The following is a 21,241-nucleotide window of genomic DNA, read 5'->3' on the forward strand; positions in this document are numbered from 1 at the left end:
AACATCGTGTTACCTTTAATAGAACTTCTTCCCATAGAAAAAGAAAAATTTTGGAATTAGTGCATTTGGATGTATGTGGTCCTATGAAAGTAAAAACTCTTGGGGGAGCTTTGTATTTTGTAACTTTCATAGATGATGCATCTAGAAAAGTATGGGCATATGCATTAAAAACTAAGGATCAAGTTTTTGATGTATTTAAAACTTTTCATGCCTCTGTTGAAAGAGAAACAGGTAAAACTCTTAAATGTGTCCGTACTGACAATGGAGGTGAGTACAGTGGAGCATTTGAAGAGTACTGTAAGGAGCATGGAATCAGTCATGAGCAGACTGTTCCAAAGACCCTACAACATAATGGTGTAGCTGAAAGGATGAACCGCACCATTATTGAAAGAATAAGATGCATGCTTTCACATGCAAAGTTGGCAAGGTGCTATTGGGGAGAAGCAATGCGCACAGCCGTTCATCTAATCAACCTATCTCCATCAGCCCCCTTGAATGGAGATGTTCCTCAGCGAGTCTGGAGTGGAAAGGAGATATCCTATAACTACTTGAAGGTGTTCGGTTGCAGGGCGTTCGTGCACATCCCAAAAGACGAACGAACCAAACTTGATGAGAAAGCAAAACAATGTATTTTCTTGGGTTATGCTACTGACAAGTTTGATTATAGGTTATGGGATCCAATTGATAAGAAGGTGATCAGAAGTAGAGATGTGGTCTTTCTAGAAGTAGAGATGTGGTCTACAGGGGTATCCGGTTTTGGATACAGGGTTGGGTTGGGTTGTAAATCCAAGCACTGTACAAGAGTTGTGTTTCAACTTTCTCATAGTGAAGGTCTCATTACGCCCGTGGATGTAGGCAAAGCCGAACCACGTATATTGTTGTGTTGGTGCTTCCTTTGTGATTATTTCCTTTGTTATATTTCACGTGGGTCCCATACAAGTATTATTTAGGTGGGCCCCACACCGACACTATTCACAACACTATTCACACCGGCACTATTCACGAATATATTTTTGTATTGTTTTTCTCTGTCGATCTTTTACACAGGAGGGAAAATAGTGAACCGTCTATCGGTCTTTTTCCCAACAACTATTAGTGGCATATGAACTGATAAGGGAGCTCAACACATATTTTTGTTTTTGCACTAAAAGATTAGCATTTGTAGAGTTCCAATCTTCAGAAACAAGTGAAGGGTTTGGAGGTGGAAGCGATGGTGATGGTGGCGGTGACAAAGGGGGCGAATAATCATGGTCAAACAAATCTAAATCGTAAGGAACAATTGAAAATCCTCTTTCAAAGCCGAAATCAAATGAAATTGGAAGAAAAAGCAAGCGCTTGCCATTCACTGGGATGGAGAGTCATTAGAGATACACCCTTAAATTTAAAATAGAGTGATTGAAGAATTGGGTGAAGAGATGGATTTGATTTTGTAAATTAATAAAGTATTAAACCTTTTTAATGTGAAAATAAAAATTCATATTTACAACTAAACCCCCGCTTCCCCTGCTTCTTGGTTCTCCGGTGTTGGATTTTTTTGAGTACGTGGCCTAATCTCTGATTGCAACAGCTGCAAATAAAAATTCCATTTTTCAACCTCTACGGTGGCTCAATTGGCAAAAGCCCAATACTCTCACGTACGAGGTTAGAGTTCGAATCCCCTCAGGCCAGGGGCGAAACCCCCCCTATATTAATTATATAAAAAAGATGTAGTCGTGGCAAGCAAGCTGTCCCGATGATCCTCATTTCCAAAAAAAAAAATCCCATTTTTTAAATGAATGTTCTGTCCATTTTATCGTGTTTTCGCTAATACCCTTCTCCCCGAGTTGAAACAGGACCAGCAGTGAAGTTGACCGTTGTGAAACAACATCGCAGGGGAAATAAAGTGGAGAAGAACGACTACTTCTGTAAAACACAAAGCAAGGGAAGTTTTGACCTGCAATTCCAGCAAAAGGAAGAACTAATCCTGGACACTTTGACGTATTTCGGCTTCGTTACGTCATCGGTGGGCCAATTTGGGTTTTCAATTTATCTTCATGTATCAGTTGAAGTCCTCGAGTCATTTGGCATGATTTTCATTAGTTAAAGTTTTAGCATGATTTCTTATATTTTATGACAATTATTTTGCAGGATCATATTGGTTTCTGTGATGTAAATTTTAATGGAGAAGACAAATGAAACATCAGAAGCTTGTCTTTCATCAGTCAAAAACTCCTGGATTGAGTAACATTCTATGCTTTTGTCTTCTTGCGTTATAAAAAAGTGTTATCAGCGTTGGTTTTGACAGAAAATAGTTTCTGGTTTTCAGGGCTCAGGAATCCCTTAAGAGAAGATTAATTGCTGAAGATAATTTTACATGGAGATTGCCAAGTCATGATAATGGGTTGGAGGAAACTGGTACAGGAGAGAAATTAAGATATGTAGGAGGTGTTGATTTGAGCTTCTCAAAAGATGATCCTTCCATAGCATGTGGTGCGCTTGTTGTAGTGGATCTTGAAAATTTGAATGTCGTTTATGATGATTTCAGTGTTATCCGGCTTCAGATTCCCTACATCCCTGGTTTCCTTGCATTTAGAGAGGTTTGGAAGTCTTTTCATTTAATGATCATGCTGGACAAATCAAAGTTCTGTGATATGTCTTTGTCAGGGCAACTATAGTCAAAACGAGAATTATTGTAATGGGAATCTCCAATGCACAATTGGCATGAAAAGGATTACTGACAAAAATGGCTGTCCATTGTACACTAAACCTAGATTTGCTTCCTTCTAAATGAGGCTTCTTTTTTTTGTTCAGACTTTCCAGTATGAAAATTTTTACTTGACCGTGCTTCTCTCTGTTGCATTGGTTCACTCAAAAACATTTCGGTTCTTTACTTGTACAAGAGCTTGTTTGTATTTTTGGTTTATTATCTATTCTGAAATTCCCTTAAAAAAGGCTATGGAAAAACAAAAGGGGAAGAAAAGAGTAGGAGAAGAAGTTAAGGAAATAACTTGTTCACCCATTAGGACAGGAATCTGGGTACGATGTATATATTCTTAGGGGTATCAATACAGGGTCATTGAAAGGTGTCCAACCCAGAGGTGTCTTTAAATGAGATGGATTCCCAAATCTGTCCAGTGGTTCTAGATAAGTCCACCTCCTTAAGTTCCATTAATACAAAATACGGTTTCCACTCAAAAAACTATTTCCCTAAAGTAGTCACAACAAGAGTCTTGGTTGAATAAGAGTTGGATTCCCAAATCTGTCCAGTGGTTCTCAATAAGTCCATCTCCTTAAGTTCCATTAACACAAAATACGGTTTCCACTTGAAAAAACTATTTCCCTAAAGTAGTCACAACAAGAGTCTTGGTTGAATAAGAGTATGATCTTCCCTTTCAGATGGATGCATGAATAGTATTTAAAAAAATTCATGAGTGTTTCACATACTTGAGGTCAACTGAACAGAGTACTGTCTTTTACCTTTTCTCACATGCATCACTTTTTGATAAAATGAGAACCCCCTATATCTTCTAATAGTTTTTTTTTTTGGTAAAATCATCCATTTCTTTGTTCCTTCGATGACAAATTTTATAACCTACTGTTTTATAATCTATAATACTTTCTTCTCTCTTTCAATTAGAACTTGGGTTTAGAAAGCACAGCTTTAGTTTTGCTTGCATCCTTCAATTTTGGACTTCCATTATTTGATATTCCTGACCACATTATCTTCATTTATCTTCTTTATATCAAATTCCTGAATAGTATATATATTATATAGTAGGAAATAACTCTTCTTGAAACAGAATTTCTCTCTTTGTTTTAGGTTCCAGTTCTTCTTGGACTACTGGAGAAAATGAAGCAGGAAGCTCATATTTTCTACCCACAGGTAACAGTTCTATTGATGACTTACAGAACACCTGCCATAGCTTAAAATTCAACTTTCAGTTGATTAGCCTTGTTACAGAGTACTTGCACAAGGAAACTAGCTCTTTAGTATTTTTTCTGGCTCTAGAAAATTGTCAGTTAGTTCTTTATTCAATTCATATTTTATATTGGGAAATTTTTTTTTTGTAGGAAACTAGCTAGATTGCATAACACTTCTTTTATTAATTCTTTATGCTATTTCTTTACAACAGTTTACGGATCCATCGGATGACTGATGTCTGGATCTTCAATGAATGTTAACAGTTACTGATGGTTGATGGCAATGGAATACTTCATCCTCGAGGCAAGTTTCCTTGACTGAATATTGCAGTTTTGCTTTAAAAAATGTATGATGGATGGTGGGTGATAATAATTGTGTTAGACAAGTGTAAAATAATGACCTTCAGTAAATGCAGTTGCCATTCCCATCATTCAAGCTGGCCAACTTTGAATTGTTTCAGCGGAAAGAAAAGAAAAAAAAGCAGATCACTTTCTTTAACAGATTTTCAGTCATCAAGCCTCTAAATGATTTTGTTTTACGTACAGCAACTCCTAGTTCAACTGCTTCTTTTTTTCTCCTTTCTTATTCTAGTCTTTTGAATTCATAGCATCAGATCAGGAACTTTGGCAGCAAAAATCTCAGAAATCAAATGAACGTCATTGAATGAAAGTCTAGAAAATTGAACATGAGGAAACTGGTTTTGAAAATTCAGCTGCTCAATATATTTGGAGTGGCAATGACTAATATCCGACATGGTTTAAATGTCTGTACTGGCCAATGTCCAGTTAGTTTGATGGTGTTGATAGATGTATACAGTATCCAGGTTTGATGCACCTTGTTTGGGCTAAACTGGAGCTGACTGATCTCCACCTAGCAGACCTTACATGTTGCTTATAAATGAAGTGGCCTCTGTCGAGAGAAAAGTCAAAATTTGAGATTCAACTTGGTATCTGAACCCCAAAACCTTTTTTTTTTTTTTTTTTTTGGCTCTTTTGGTTTTCTTTCTGTTAGTTTTGCTAGGAGAGTTCTATCACTGATCCTTACAGCTCTGGCCTATACATGTCAAACTCGGTCAACTAAACATGCAACAACACATGTCATACCACGTATGCCAGCTGCTAACTACCGCTATGGGTGTGCTTACACCACCGTCTTCACCGCCTACCAATACCACAGCTCACCTGTCACTTGTGCCAACTGAGTAGTACTGCACAGAGCCAGGCACACCTGCTGCTGGGGCTTGGGGCTTCCATCTGTTGTTGTTATCAGGGGATCCAACCCTCTTTGTGCTGTAAGTTGATGGGTTTCTGTCTCTGTTGTGGTCTCTAGGGCCTCTGGCTTTTCCTACTGCTGCCATCTAGTGGTATTGACAAGACTGCCGAGCTAGCTAATGATGACTTGCTGATGTCATTCGTCTTGAATTCAATGTAATCCTCAGGTTACTGCCTTTTTTATTCTGTTGAACTCTGTGTAAGAACTATGGGAACCCCTTCTTCCACCTCTGTCTGCCTCTACTTTTAATTTGGCCAGTGAAGTCTTTTCATGTTTCCTTTGGTTATGGTCCTTGGCTCCTTGATTTTGAGGCTTCTGATCACATGAGTTGTTCCGTAGACTTATTGTGCTCCTATGATCCCAAGTTCCATGCAGTTAATGATTTTATCCTGTATATCTAAAAAAGGTTCTGTATAGGTACTCAACCATATATGGTGATTGAGCTTGTACTTTTGTTGGTTGCTGTCCTTTTACTGAATAATTAGTGCCATGGTGGAGTTCCATCCTGTATTTAACTATATTAACATGTGGAGGAAGCTGTGGTGTTCCTTGCTGCTGTTTTCTACTTTATTTGCTTCCTTGCTAGTTTATATGATTGCCTCAATTTTAAATGTTAAATCTAGGCTTTTACCCATGACAAGCCCTACAGTTATATTCCATAACCCTAAACCTACTCCTTTTATTTTTCTTTGGCATGGGGTCTGGCTCATTCTTAAAGGCCAAGATTTGGCCTATTTGTTTTACTGGCATCCCATTTCCTGCAGATATAAGAGGTTTTGATAGCCACCTCTACCAGTCTCAAAAATAGGCTGTTGAAGAACATCATAGACTAAAAAAACTGTCGGCAGATGATCATCGGGATCCAGTAATGTATTTCTTCACTACAAAGAGCTCTTAATTAACATTTCTGACGGGATCCTATCTTCACCACTTAACCCTTCCAAAAGTGGTTATTAATCGTCACCTTTCCAGATCCATCTACTAATATTACCTAGAACATTAGCTTAACTTCAAATATTCTGCACCCTGGTTTAGAAAATCTCAATCCTGTTTGGCATGGTAAACATTTATAGTATTAGCATCATCCCTTGTGGGCACAAATTAAATATCTGGAAGTTACTGGATTTCACAGTCTGCAAGTGTCAGCATTTTAAGATTGTTCAAGTCTGCACGGCTTACACAGCTTTCTGAACCACTCTTCTAGTAATGTCCAGGAGGGTTTTGTGAGCTAAATTTGTTAGTGATTTAGCATCTCGTTAAGTTGCTATTATTCATCCCAATGCTTACCAAAGAAAGAGCCATAATCTGAAGTTCTTTTGTAGGTTTTGGTTTGGCTTGCCATCTTGGTGTTACAGCTGATCTTCCTACCATTGGGATAGGAAAAAATGTAAGTTTTGACCTTATAATTGCTATATGGTAAAAAGAATACGACCTGGCCATGTGGCTCTTGTGCCCAGACACATGAGCATACATAAGTACTGCCGAGTGCTTCCCCCCCCCCCCCCAAAAAAAAAAAAAAAAAATCCAAAGAAGAAATTTAAAATTACTATCTCCTGGTGTGTGCTCTCATTGGTCTCATACTGGTGAAGTAGCTATACAACCAGACAGCAATCTCTTAATGTAACTTTATTTTAAGTTTTAAAATTTATTCTTTCAGAGTTTATAAAGTGCATTATCTGGAGTGACATACTCAGTTTTTCATCGAATCAAAATGAAGTCCTAACCTGATCTATGCAGTTGCATCATGTGGATGGTCTTACACAATCTGGAGTGAGGAAACTCCTAGAAGCGAAGGAAAACTGTACTAGAGATTTGATTCCTTTAACTGGAGACTCAGACTACACATGGGGAGTGGTAAGAGATCTAAAAGCATTGTTCTTCTTATCAGTGCTAGTCTTTGAATGGTAAATGCATCCCTTTATTATGACATCTCTTTTATGCAGTTTTTGTGAGAATCAGGGGTTCTTGATTTAGTTGACAATAATTTAGTTGGCGTGTAATTGTAGTAAGTGGATGGATGGTTATGCTGACAATCTAAATGAAGGTTAACCATTTCCTTAGTTTCTTGGAAATTTTATTTAATTGATTCAGATCAGAGTGGCTAGCAGAAAGTGAATTGCCATTTCTAGTTAACCCTTATGGACAACTTCTTTATATTTAAAAAATTTCCATCTCTTTGTGTTAACTATTAATAATAACAATTACACTGTCAGACTTAATACATCGGAACATTTTCACATAGTATTTCTTGTATTAGTATAGTTTTGCTCAAGGTCACCAGGGTTCTGGAGAGGCTAGGTTACATGAATTGGTAAAATCTAAGGTGGAGATTGATTTTTTTTTTTTGGGGCGGGGGATTTGTTGGGGGGGGGGGAGAGGGATATAGTGCCACAACACATTGCTGCCCTCAGCCTACGGCTGCCCAAAACTGCTCTCATAAAATATTCATATTTTGCCCCTATTTATAACCCCCTAATCAACCCTAATCTTTTTTTCTCTCTCTCTCTCTCTCTATCTCTCTCTCCTTGATCACGGTATTTAAGGGGAGAGAGAGAAAGAGAGAGAAGATTAGGGGGTTATAAATAGAGGCAAAATGTGAGAAGTGGTTATTGAATATTTTATGAGAGCGGTTTTGGGCAGCTGTAGGATGAGGGCAGCAGTTTGTTGTGGGGGTGACTAGCACTATTCTAACCACTTTATCTTTATTAATTGTTCTTGCATACTATCTTAGTAATTCAATATTAGTTATTTATGTTATTCGATCATCAGCTTCTTATCAAATTGGTATCAGAGCAATGACAATCCTAGGGAGGAGTTATGGCACTATCTTGGTTTTTCGGTGAAAGAAGAGTGCAGGAATGGTTGACAGAAGCCGAGCAATTTTGTCGGCAACACCAAATTGAGCATGAATATTGGCTCGGAATTGCTCTCGAGCATTTGAAATGGAGATGTGCTTGGTTGAATTTATCAGAAGAAATGGTCGGAATTCAACTGGTCAAGCTTCAACGTAAGGCCGGAAAATTGAATTTGGTGGTGGGATAGGGGCTGAAGCGAGATCGAGATTGATGAGTTGTTGTAGTGGAACTCTGACCAAGGTGAAGGAGAAGGATTTGCAAATCCACCCCATAAAATCAAAAGAAGAGGCGGTGGGAGTTGTAGCCAGTGGGGATGGATTGTCTTTTGGGTATGAGTCTCGCCGAGCATGGAGAAGAGAAGAAGAGAGTGAGAGGTTCAGGTAAGGATGCCTACTGGATTGGAGTTACAGCAAGAAATCATGCCGTCAAATTAGAAGGCTACGAAGAGAAGAGGAATCAAAGGAGGTCAGAGGCATTCAGCCGAAGACTCTAGGTGGTGGCGACTAGGGTTGTTGCTTCAAGGAAATGGAAAAGATGACGCAAGAGAGACTTGGGGGTTCGTTTGGTAACTTTGGTTCACTTTAAACTGGTTCCCACACAAACCAAAATCAAGGATTGGGCAGTCAGGTTTCCTAAGAAACCTCCTTGGGCCCAACCCATTCCATTAACCCTAAGTCCATCTTGTTTCATTAACCCAATGTCCAACCCATTTTTCCTAACCTATGGCTTTCAATATTTGGGCCCCATCCATTCAAAAGATCTACCATGCGCCTAGCCCATGTCGTTTACCTAAAGCCCCAACCTGCTCATCATTAACTTGAGCCCAAATATTTTAGATGGACCAGAGTCCAGCCGAGAGACCAATTCAAACCTAGGAATCACCAAATTTGTGGTCCAACAGAGCCAACAAGGGAAACCATTGTCTTCAATCTCACACAATCGAGACAGTGGAGGAGGCCAAATTGAGGCGGTTGTGGTTGAACTGGGTGTTGATCTCATTTCCGGCGACAAAAGCAAAGCAATCGAGTGCAACACTCCTAGATGTGATGCTATTTCCCACAGATATCTTGCAGACCTGTTTCTATCTCTAGTACGAAAGACTGGATGCAAGTTTTGTGCCGTAGTAGCAGAGGGATTGTGCATGAGCCAGGCAAGCAAGGATTTGATGCCTCTCACTTAGTCGATTATTTTCCCGGAGGGCCAAAATGTTGTGATAGCTGTGCTCGAAGGACCAGTGATCAATGATCCTCGGGCGGCTGCTTTGAGGCTCATGGAAGGGCCAACGTCGAAGATTGTGAACCTGGCGCTTGATGAAATCATCAACCCTACTCTTGCTCTTCGGTTAACTGCTTCTCATCCTGCACCTAGGAATCTATTGAATGATGAAGACAAGAAGTTTTTTAATTGCCTCAGTTCATTGGCTGTTGGCATTGTAGCGGTGAAGTCAGGGCTCACAATTCCCTTTACTTTCAATTCAAACCCTCAATTTGAAGATACATGCCTCCTTCCAAGTGTATTGGACCCTTGTGCAACTTTGGGACCTAGGAGTGAATTTTTCTCCACTTCTCTACTTGCACAGTATGCAAGGGAATGTGTAGAATGGCCTGCATTTGACTGCTTCCTCTGCACATCTGAAAAAAATGGCAGCAGCGTTTTCAGTCTCTTAAGGGACATGGTTGACAGAACCCATATGGAACTCCATGGTGCCTATCTTCTGACAGCCCTTCTTACATATATTGATGCACAACTCAGTGCAGCAGTTGTTGTGTTCTGTATGGGAGCTGTTGTTCATGATTTTCGGCTGAACCGTGCTCCTATGGCTATTCATGGTAGGTTCTTTCCATCAGCTGAAGCTTCCAAGCTTTTTCTCTATATGGACTGTTTCGAATTATTTGGATTTGGAATCTGTGGGCTGCCAGGGAGGGCTCTTCAAGAGGCTGAACTTGCATGGTTATGTGGCAAGCATATGAAGATCAAGCTTTTAATTTTCCTTTACCATGAGGATGAGGTGAATTTCGAGGGTCTGGTAGTGATAGGGCCCTAGGATCACGGTATTACGCTATTGAGGAGAGAGAGAGAAGATTAGGGTTGATAAGGGGGTTATAAATAGGCACAAGATGTGAGAAGTGGTTATCGAATACTTTATGAGAGTGGTTTTGGGCAGCCATAGGCTGAGGGCAGCAGTGTGTTGTGGGGGTGACTAGCACCTTTGTAACCAGTTTATCTTTATTAATTGTTCTTGCATATTATCTTAGCAATTCAATATTTGTATTTCTGGTATTCGATGATCTGGTTATTATCATTCAACTTACACTTTAATAATGAATAGCTGGTTGAATGGCTGAGAAGGCGGCTTGATCTTGCAACAAATTCAGGTAACAAGGAGAAGAAATCACATTAGAAGGGGTGAAGAAGAAGATGGTTACACAACCATGCTAGTCCAATCTACGTCATTGGTAGCTATAAACATAACTCAAAATTTATTCATCAATTCTTTTTCAATACTGGCCCAGGTTACAATCTTTATATAAAAGATTCAAAAAATTAGACTCCTATACGAAAAAATAAAGACCTAACCCAACCCTCAAGCTATATATTATCTAAAACTGACTAAGAAAGTGAAATAATATATGAGATATACCCAAAACAAGATTACTATATTAATTAAGTAAATCCCGTTTTCCTAATTTCCACACATATTTTAGGCCCATCAAATGGTTAGTTATAAAGTAGACCTTGAGATGAAATACCCAAGACATGATCGATCTGTAACTATTTCTTAAGAAAAGAAGTCCAATTTGGAAGCCTTAGGCAATGCCTCGCAGATTCATTGACAACTATGAGGGTGGTTACTTATAAGACCTGCAGTAGGGAGCTTCGTTGTAAATTTCAACTCTAGGGGTTGTTTTTAAGTTGCTCAAAAAAAACTTTGGTAGTTTGTTGGAATTTAAAGAAATGTTAAAATGTAAATGAACAATATAATAACTCAGATATATAGGTTTTGTCAACAGGTTACCATTGAAAGGGGCAAATAATTTGAACGATGAAGTTTTTTTACTGGTGGGCCTTTGTTTTGACTTTTGAGCCAGTTAAATCAACTGACTCAACTTAATACAATAAAATTTCGAAACCTAAATCTCTGGATTTTTTTAACCAAAATCTCCAAAAAGCCGTGAAACAGCCAAAAAGGGACTTTGGAAAGGGGGGGGGGGGCTGGTGAAAAGAGGGGGGGGGAACACTGGCTTTTTGGCTGAAATTTCAAATAAGTTGAAAGTTGCCGATGGTCTATAACAAATAGTTCTTACATTCATCCCAGAAAAGAAAAATAATTCTTACTGAAGTTCAGTATGTAATTGTTGCCTATTAATGACAACTGGGATCAAACTTTGTTGCCTTTCATTGACACAGTCTACTCGGGAATATGTCATGAATAATGCTGGAATCCACAACCTATAGGAGCCTTTTGAAAGGGAAAACAAGAGAACTCTTAAAGTCTTATTCCTTTTCGTATCCTACCCCTCGAATCTGTGTGATATTGGATTTATATTTTTCGTTGAGATCTATCTTTGATAGAGTTAGAAGAGCTTGATGTGCTGCCACCATCTTGGCATATGCCTATATGATGTTAGTATGTTCTCATCTTTCTATATATTTTCATCTACCTTTTTTAAGTGCAATTTTTTTAATACTTAAATCTATATAATATTCATTGGTCAATACTATTCAATTGGCAAAAGTTGAATTCCCCCCCCCCCCCCCCAAAAAAAAAATCCTTATCTCTTAGGTCTATGTTGCAATTGGTCAAGGATTAATTTACACTGCCCTGCATTTTGGCTTACAGTTCATTTCCAGAATGGTGTTGAGTAATTGAGTTTCAAGTTATACAGCAAGGGATATATTCTGCATATCATCTATTGTATGTCAAGGTCATTAAATGTTCTCATGTATTTGATGTGGATACATTATTGAACCAAACCTATGAGTTAAATTTGGTGCTTGACATCCCTACAATTACACCTCAATTAATTAGGCACATCATAACTAGAAACTTTAAGACATAATGTTAATCACTACCAACTTACTGATAAAATGATCTGTCCAAATCTTCTAGTATATGACATAAGGGCAATGCTTTTATATAGGTGACAGACTGTAGCTTCTGCTTTCAGTGCTCTTCCTAGTTATGCCAAAACTTTGTTGATTTAGTTTCTTTGTTTCATCTTGGAAAATTTCCTTTGAATCATAGTACTTGACCAAAATTTGTACAGGCTATGCGATCGACTGAAAGTTCCATGAAGCCCATATTTATATCAATTGGCCACCGTGTATCACTGGATACTGCAGTCAAAATTGTTAAAATGACTTGCAAATACCGTGTACCAGAGCCTATTCGACAGGTAAGTCCTGTTTTCTTCCTTATTTAGTATTTGAAAGCTCAGTCCTTTTTTTTTTTTGTTTTTTTTGGGGGGCGGGGTGGTGGTTGGGTAGAAGCTCAGTACTGTTCAACTCATCAAAGACTTAAAGAACTTACAATTACTAGGGATTTCATTGAATCCTGAAAGATAACACAAATGAAATGAGAATACGTCATATTTGCAAGATGCAAACTTCAAGTCTTTTCTCTTTTAGATGCATGGCTTATTCATACAGTCCTGATCTTGCCTTCTGCATTATTTAAATAAAAATTGTATTTTTTTATGAATATCACAAATATTTATGAACAGCCATTAGTTTTGAAACTGTAGAAGTGTAGATATAAAATGGTATGGTACACCGTTTGACATCCTTACATTGGATTAAAAAGGACTCAATATAGACTGTTCCTTGCTCTTCTAACTTCTTTTGGGATTGGCGGAATTACTAAGTATAAACAACTACTGGGAGGTGTGATTAGGTCCAAGATTAATGATGGCTTGAATTCTCTTCTTTGGCTGGATATAAATAATCTTACAGAGTTTTGATTAATGTCTATGGGGACAGGATAAGGTCTGACTTTGGTTCTGATAGAATGGCTAAGGTCTTTGATATTATTTCTAATTAGGTCTGGAGTCCAGGGCCTCCAGGCCCTACTTTCTCTTATAGTCTGATTAGGCTTGGGGAGCCTTGCTGGATATTCAAGAGACCAAGGGGGAGTAGTGGTCTTGTCTGGTTTGGATCAGAATCTCACACATTTTCTTCTAAATATGCTTGGAATTTGGTAAACTTTCTGGGCCAAAATCCTGTGATACCTGGATATTGGGTTTATTTTTTATAGTGTCATATTCCCTAATCCCTATCATACTTTCATTTCTTAGAGGGCCTTGACTCAGTTCCAACACAATCTATTCTTTTGGAGAAGAAGGTCTACTCTACCAATTGCTTGTCTTAATCAAACCTTGCTGTTTGTGTTGGAATGCTGTGGAGGATGCGCCAAATTTGTCCTTATCACGGCCATTCTCCTGTCTTTGTAAATGTCTACTAAATAAATACTTCTCTTTTATGAGAAGTAACATAGAGTAGTACTCACTGAGATACTTGTGAACTATAAACTGCAGATAGTTCAAGTAGGATTAAGCTGAAGGGTGCAGTATTAACCAAGACACCATATACAATTGGTTTACATGTAAGGTTTGGATTGTGGAAGTTAGGAAGCCTTAAAGGAAGATGTAAGTAGGCAAGACACCAGGCCTTCCCAATAGAAGTGTTGGAAACCCCATCGAATTGTTAGCTATATTGGTTAAATCTGTTTAACATGATTTTAAAGTTAAAGAAATGCCAAATGAATGGAGGAGAAGCATTGTTGTTCCAATCTACAAGAATAAAAAGGAATTTCCAGAGCTGCAATAACTATAGATGCATAAAGGTAATTAGTCATACAATGAAACTTTGGGAGAAGATTATTAAATCCCCAGTTGGAGAAGGGAGACTCTCATCTTGGAGAACCCATTTGGGTTTATGCTGGCAGAGCCATAATTGAACCTATGTACTTACTAAGGAGGCTTATCGAAGATTATAAGAGCTAGGAAGATAGATCTCCATGTGGTCTTAAAGTTTTATGATGGGGAATCCCTAGAGATTTAACCCAGCATATTCTTCAGAAGTGATGGGTTTTGACTAGATATGTGAATGTAGTCAAAGATAAATATGCAAGCTTGGAAACTAATTTGGGATCTATGGGAGATCATGGCAAAAAACTCCCAATTATGATTGGGTTGTGTCAAAGATCTGCCTTGAAGTCTTTATTTATTTGTGCTTATAATAGATGGTTTAACCAAGAACATCTAAAATGAGATCCGATGGTATATGCTCTACAATGATACACATTTCATCGGCAAGATATAGATAGGAACTAATGCTGAGCTAGAGCTGTGTATCAAAGACAGAGCATTTGATGTGAAACTTTAGTGTCACTTAAAAATAAAGACTTGGTGGAAATTGAGAGAGGGAGATGCAACAAAAGAAATTATTTTAGATATTTTGAGTCAACCATAAACAAGGAAAGTGGCACGAAGGATGATGTTTCACGATAAGTTAAAGTGGGATAGATGAAGTGGAGAAGTGTAACTGAAGTATTTTGTGATCAACGTAACCCTTAAAGCTTAAGGGATGTTCTATAACATTGTTATTTGACTGGCTATGACATATGGTGTGGGATGTTCGGCGAAATATCATATAGACAAGCCATATATGGTTAGAGATAAGTGATGCAGAATCAATAGCATATATAAGGAAGAGAAAAGCCCAATGGTCAAGCCCATCAAAGCTTAAGGATATGATCCAAAACAACCCATGGCTTTCATGGGCTAGGACTGTTTTAGTGGGTTAAAATCAGCCCATGGTTTCATGGGCTTGGATTACTTTGGCGGGAGAAGATTAGCCCATATATTTTGATCTTCCTGGTTTAGAACTAAGTCCAAGTCTAGTTCTTGAAAAGTCAATAAAAGGGGTTGTGCTATGAAAATAAAAGAATTCATTGTCAAAGGACTTTTCCTTTGTCAAGAGTTAGGTAGTAGTTGAGTCATTAATAGGTAGGTGTTAGCTAGAGGTTGGATGTTACAATTAATGTTAATGTCTCTTTAGAATGCTATATAAAGGGCCTTATGTAAGAGGGTAAAATACAACTCATCAATTGAAATCAAATTGCTTTGTTAGCATTCCTTCTCTATGGAGAATCCTTGTGTTTGATCAAGGTCGGTTGTTATTCAATCCAATCGATCCACCTTGCGGTGTGAAGCCAGGGTGTTACATTGTTATTCTCAATTCCCTCATAATGTCCTTTCAATTTCTTCATCATAGTTCTGCCCCTGTTTTGAAGATCTATTCAGCCTGTATTATTATGCTATTAATATAATACCACTCTAGTTTCAGCCCTCTTTCACATCTAAATTCTGTTTCATCCTAAGTCTATCAAATCTGAACTTGATTCCCTATGAAAGGTCCCATTTGGCTATTGTTTTGATCAATCAAATACAGTACTACATTAATAAGGATGTTAAGATAAATGTGAAGTTAGGAATGGAAGTAATAGAGTTGATTTGGGAGTTACCCTGATCAATGGCAAGCTTCATGAAAGTTGTTTGAAGTGATATGGCAATGTGCAGTGGAGGCCTTTGGATTCCCTCGTAAGATGAGTTATCTAATCCTGATAGAAGGAGCCAAATGAACTAAGGCATGCGCATCCTGAGCATATAAGTAATAAGGAAGGACATGCGTGGTGTCAGCCTTGTCCCTCATTAGATATAGCCTTTTGAGGGCAAGGATCTGTGTAGCCAACCCCATTTAGCTGTGATTCTCTTAATGTGACGGTCTTTGCTTCTTCCGTCTTACTCTCATATCTTTTCTTGTCTCTGATTTCTTCATTTTATTTATGTAGACTCAGATTTCCATCCTTCTTTCATGGAGATCCATGCAGCAGACACCACACAGTTGGGAAAAGGCTTAGTTTTTTGTTGCTGTTGAGAAGACATTGGGATTGGTTAGGAGAAGTGTTAATAGGAGAACATGTTGTGACTCAAAGGGCATGCTCTATCATGTTTGGGACTGTATCTGCCTTATAGTTTGGTTAAGCTTTTTCTCCATGCTGGGTCTTGCTTGGGTACCCACTATGAATAAGCTATGCTGTTCATTCCTGAAATCTTCCTATTTATTTCTCTTCTGAAAGGAAATTCTTGGAGAGTTTTACTTCTTTATTATTATTATTATTTTTGGGAGCTGGCTTCATCCCCGATCAATGACCAAGTTAAAACAGTTTTTGTTGTCATTAGTTGAAATGGTTTGATATTGGTCTGATATGATTTTGCTTCAAGAACATGAATTAGACACATTTCTCCTCCAATAATATCTCTAAGCAGAGGCATTTTGAACCGTCTATTATTGGATGCCTGCATTGCAGTTCCCATGCTGCACCTTAAACCACTCAGTCATCTCTACAACGACAACAACAATGACATGCTTTGTCCCAACTAAATGGGGTCAACTCATAGAAAAAAATTCGAGGGAAACTCAAGTTTCGACTAGGTGAAAATGGGAAACCTATGAGGGAAACTAGGAAATTTCGAGGAAATTTAGGATTTTTTTGTGCAAGTTTCGACTTGAAGTTTCGACAGGTTTTAGGAAGTATTTTAGGGTGGGACTCTACATTTAAGTTAATTAGAGTATAAAGAACACATTGTTGTATTTTTCCAAAAAAGTAAATGTAGATATGTCATTTAATGTACATAACATCAATGTAGATTTGTCCGAAAAGTACGCTATATACTTCACTACTTTAGTACATAACATTCAATATATAATTTCTAACTTCAAAACATCAAATACAAAGTAACTAACAATAAAGGAAAAGTACAACTCAATGCCAAGAGGAGTGCCTTAGTGGATCCATACTGTGAGCTGAGTAGTACTATGCCTATAACATCCTCTCCTCCAACCAACTAACATAGACATCCCATGACATTTTATGCCTATAGTTTGTCAAGGTAATCGGCAACTGGGACTTTATAAGTCTGGTCATCAACATGCTTAGGATAACCAGTTTGAGGGAATACACAATTTGGATAGGGAAGTCCTGATGGAGGGGGTATCTGGGGAAATATAAAAGAAACAAAAAAAATTGAAAATATGGGAAAGCTATAAAACTTGCAAGAAAAAGTCTCAGGTTTCCACGAAATTTCCCATGTTTCCCCGAAATTTGAGAATTTATTTTTCTTATGAACCAGCTGGTCTAGCTGGGTTTTACCAAGTTTCAAGGTTTCGACAAGTTTTGACAAAATTTCGATCGAAACTTGGGATTTTTTTTCCGGTCCCCTAGCTTTTCATTTCGAGGTTCCCAAAATGAGAAATTTCGGTGGAAATTTCGCAAGTTTTGATGGAATTTTGTTCTATGGGTCAACTACATGGAATCTTGCCTTACTGTCAACTCTTCTTAAGGTCATGCTAAATACAAAGCCTAAGCTATGCATATCATTTCTCTTAAGGTTATCTTAGGTCTGACCCTGGCTCTTCTAATTCTTTTAATCTGTATGAACCACTCGGCCATCTCTGCTTGATAATAATTATGACCTAGAAACTGGGTGAGTGGTAGGCATTTCCTATTTTTTTAGGAAGAGGCGCGACAAATCGATTCTAAATATTAGAAGAATAGAAAAGAAAATCTTTGATTATTCAGGTTCCAACATTGCATATTGATACCTCTTCCTCACTATGCAGCATTAGCATGCAGAAGCATTAATTTTGTCAATTAAATTTGAAAGCATCTTAGTTTCTAATGGCATGACAACATATCCAGTGCCTTTCACACGAGTGCCCATTGTCGATCACCATTATTTCAGGCAGTAGGCCCGCAACACGAAGTGACAGAAATGGTTTCTCTGCCATACTTGTCTGATACTTATTTCGGGATTTAAAACCTTGTATTAGGAGATAATCTTCTCTCTTTTATTCTAAAATTTTCTCCTTACTTATATACTTATATGTTGCTTTGCACTTCAGAAAAATATCCAGCACTACTCCCGTCAGTTGTTAGCTGAGGCAGCCTCCCCCCCCCCCCCGGAAAATGTGTCTTGAAGATGTCTTCGACTAGTGTCCACTCAAATAGAAGCATTATTATTATTTTTCCTTTTCTTTTTTCCATTTCTTTTTTCCATTGAACATTGTGGGAAGGAATAGGAGTCTTGGGGTACATATGCCCTACTGCAGCTCAAAAAACTAATTAGAAACAGTCCTACAATGAAGTAGCACAAAGTGTCTTTAGTTTCTATGGAATAGTTTCCAGATCAAGAAGCATAGACACTGCCGTCCCCTCGTATTCAATCTTTCTTCCCTTCAGCTCGGCAGGTTATAGACACCAGGGCTGAACATTCAAAAGCATGGTAGCTGATAATACACCTAAAAATTTGTTAAAACAAATAATTATAATCTTTTATGTTCAATTTATTTATGGCTAAACTGTTTGGGCTGACCAATTTTCCAGTCATCCTGGCAGATTTCTTGACTGTGTTTGGTTAGGTAAGAAGTGATTGAAAATCAAGTATGAAATCGTCCAAATATTATCTAGGAAGAATGTTTTTTGTCAGAGTCTGGTCGTTATGCTTAAAATGTTGTAGAAGTACCTTATATTCTACTCTGCCCCCAAAATTTTCATTCAACTGCTGTTTTATTTAGATGCACAAGGTACTTGTCCTAAATTAATTTCATTCCCAAAAAAAAAAGCCAGAAAATCCCCTGACTTCTTTTTCTTAATCCTTTTTTAATTCACTTCAAAAGTTTCCCACTCTTCCATCCCCAGTCATATTAAACCTGATATTAGTCCTGCATATTCTGGGCATGACAAATGCATATGGCAAATACTGAGGAAAATTAGATGTTACACATTCTTCTTTCCTGATTAGCTTAAATAAACATAAACATAAGTACATAGAAGTCTTAAGTAATACAGAATTACATCCTTGGGCATCCCCAGGACAGCTGATCAAAACTTATGGAGTTAATATAGTAGAGTAAGTTGGAGTGTTGGACATACTTTGAGAAGAGTTACTGGAATAGACATATGATGCAAGACACACTTTAACTTTGAAACCAACTCATAAGGCCATGGTTTGAGGGGTACAGTGGAGGAGCTCCCTCAAAAACTGACAGTTCATAAGTATTAACAGAGGATTATACTTCCAGCAGGAATCCTTCAATACGGCTTCGAAAAGACCTTTAACAACAGTAAACGAAACACATCCTCCTATCTTCCCTACATGGACATGGCCAGCTTTTCCATCTTTCATTAAAAAAAAGCCCCATTTTGAAAGATTCACACATTTTTGTGTATGTATTATGGAGTTGCTAATTCATGATCTATGTTGAAATCATTTCTCTCTTTTTTGTTTACTCCTTTTGTGTTCAATTGCAGGCTGATATAAGATCTAGGGACTACCTTCAGAAACATACAGGGATCACCAAATTAATGCAGAAATTGCAGTAAACATGTGGTTTATTGGAGTCTCTATATGGCCGATGACAAAATAGGCTGTCTCAAATATTTTCTAGCAATAACTGGTTCCCTCTGTGAGGTTTCAACAAGAATCTTTTGTGTAGCCTACCACTGTGCCCATGTCATTAGTGTGCAGCAATCATCTTTTTTCGTCTTATTCAAAATAGACTTTTGAGTAATGATATTCCATAAATGAAAGAACCCTTGGCTAACCTGGTTGTCTTAAATGATCAGACTGCATTTCACTTTTATTTACTTTTCATTATTATTTTTCTTTAATTTGGCTTTTTAATTCACTACGTCTGAAACAATTTCAATTTTCACATTCCAAGTATGTAACATATTTCGCTTTTGGAAGAAACTAGTGTGAATTATGCATACATTCTTTCTTGATTTCCACTGAGACAACAATAACACCTTTATTTCTAAGCTGCAAGAAAAAAGGATTTGAATTGAAAATTTACAAGTTGGTACCGAAATACGTAGTCTCGCGGAATTTTGCCGAATTTTGCTCGTCTCGAGCTTGGCAAGATGAAACGGCCAAGCAAATGGTTTTGTGCACAGTTTCGGCATTCAACCATCTCAGTCGAGTTATGAAGTAATGCATTTTTGGTGGGCCCTTGCAATTTATCGGTGTAAAAGGTCCAACTCAACGAAATTTGGCATGAAATGCTTGTATTGAGCTCGGTGAGAAAAACAGGTGAGAAAAATGTTTTGTGCACAGTTTTGGCATTTGATTGTTTCAATCACGTTACAAAATGATGCATTTTCGGCATGTCTTTTTATAGTTTGCAGGTGTTGAGAAACGGTTGTAGTAGAATAGCTTGAATGGAATAGTGTGACCTCATGTCCTTTATTTATAATAAAGAAGAACCTTATTTTCATAAATACCTTTATTTGGGCAACAAGAAATAGAAAATTAAGTGCAAAACCAGACTCCTAATAGATAGAACTAAATTAACCAACTTCCCCCTCAAGTTGAGGCATAGATGTTATTCATGTCCAACTTGCCTACAATAGAAAGAAGATTTCCTTCTTTCAAGTCATTAATGAAAATTTTGGTGATTTGGTCTCCAGATCTCACAAAAAGCATGTAGATTAGTAGCCATTGTTTCAATTTTCTTTTAACAAAAAAATATGTCAATTTCAAAGTGCTTAGTCTCACTTCAGAACAAAATGGGCGGGTGGAATGCAAGTACCTTCACATTGTAGGTATGGGATTGTAGGCCAAAGCTTCAGTCCCCTTTCCTTTTGGCCAACAACTTTTGAAATGGGCATTTGATCAGCCAAATGCCCACACCAGGGCTATGCATGGAACGGTCTCCTTTTCAAGTCTTATAACAAAGACCTGGATTATAAGATGCTACAACATGTGCATGCTTCCCTTTGTTGCCACCATACAACAAACATAAATTCCTTTACTTGTCAGCACAGTGTGTTTTCCTAGGGCTATTGCAGCTCTCACAAAGGGTATAAATGCTTTAACCCCCCCCCCCCCCTATTGGTCACACTGACATTTCACAACATGTAACATTTAATAAAAATAATTTTCCCTTCAAATCTACACCTAAATGAACCCCCAAAACCAAATCTATCACATCCTACCTTTTAGTTGTTTTTAAGGAATAAGGATAACTTGGTCACCACCCATTCTTCCTCTAATACCACACCAACCATCAATCCACTGCCGACTATAAACACTGTACCATTTGAGCCATCACAAACTCCACCACCTTTATCAATTGAACCTACCCTTTT

General features: G+C 37.9%; 1 protein-coding gene across 2 annotated transcripts; it reads left to right on the forward strand.

The window, feature by feature from the left end:
• The first annotated feature begins 1,837 nt into the window (after positions 1-1,837).
• On the forward strand, positions 1,838-19,975 carry LOC149015655 (endonuclease V family protein). 2 transcript variants are annotated; one of them, XM_089156466.1, is made up of 9 exons: positions 1,838-2,002; positions 2,128-2,220; positions 2,306-2,576; positions 3,800-3,862; positions 4,165-4,204; positions 6,496-6,560; positions 6,911-7,027; positions 12,297-12,425; positions 19,403-19,973. In XM_089156466.1, the coding sequence occupies exons 2-9, from the start codon at positions 2,159-2,161 to the stop codon at positions 19,472-19,474; spliced, it is 819 nt and encodes a 272-aa protein (XP_089012592.1). In that variant the 5' UTR covers positions 1,838-2,002; positions 2,128-2,158; the 3' UTR covers positions 19,475-19,973. The 2 variants fall into 2 exon arrangements, with proteins under 2 accessions (XP_089012592.1, XP_089012593.1); XM_089156467.1 differs by lacking the exon at positions 1,838-2,002 and having other exon boundaries at positions 2,140-2,220; positions 19,403-19,975.
• The last annotated feature ends 1,266 nt before the right edge of the window (positions 19,976-21,241 follow it).

Source organism: Hakea prostrata, chromosome 5, assembly GCF_041222555.1.
Source record: "Hakea prostrata isolate BN-2017 chromosome 5, UWA_Hpros_2, whole genome shotgun sequence".
Classification (NCBI taxonomy): domain Eukaryota; kingdom Viridiplantae; phylum Streptophyta; class Magnoliopsida; order Proteales; family Proteaceae; genus Hakea; species Hakea prostrata.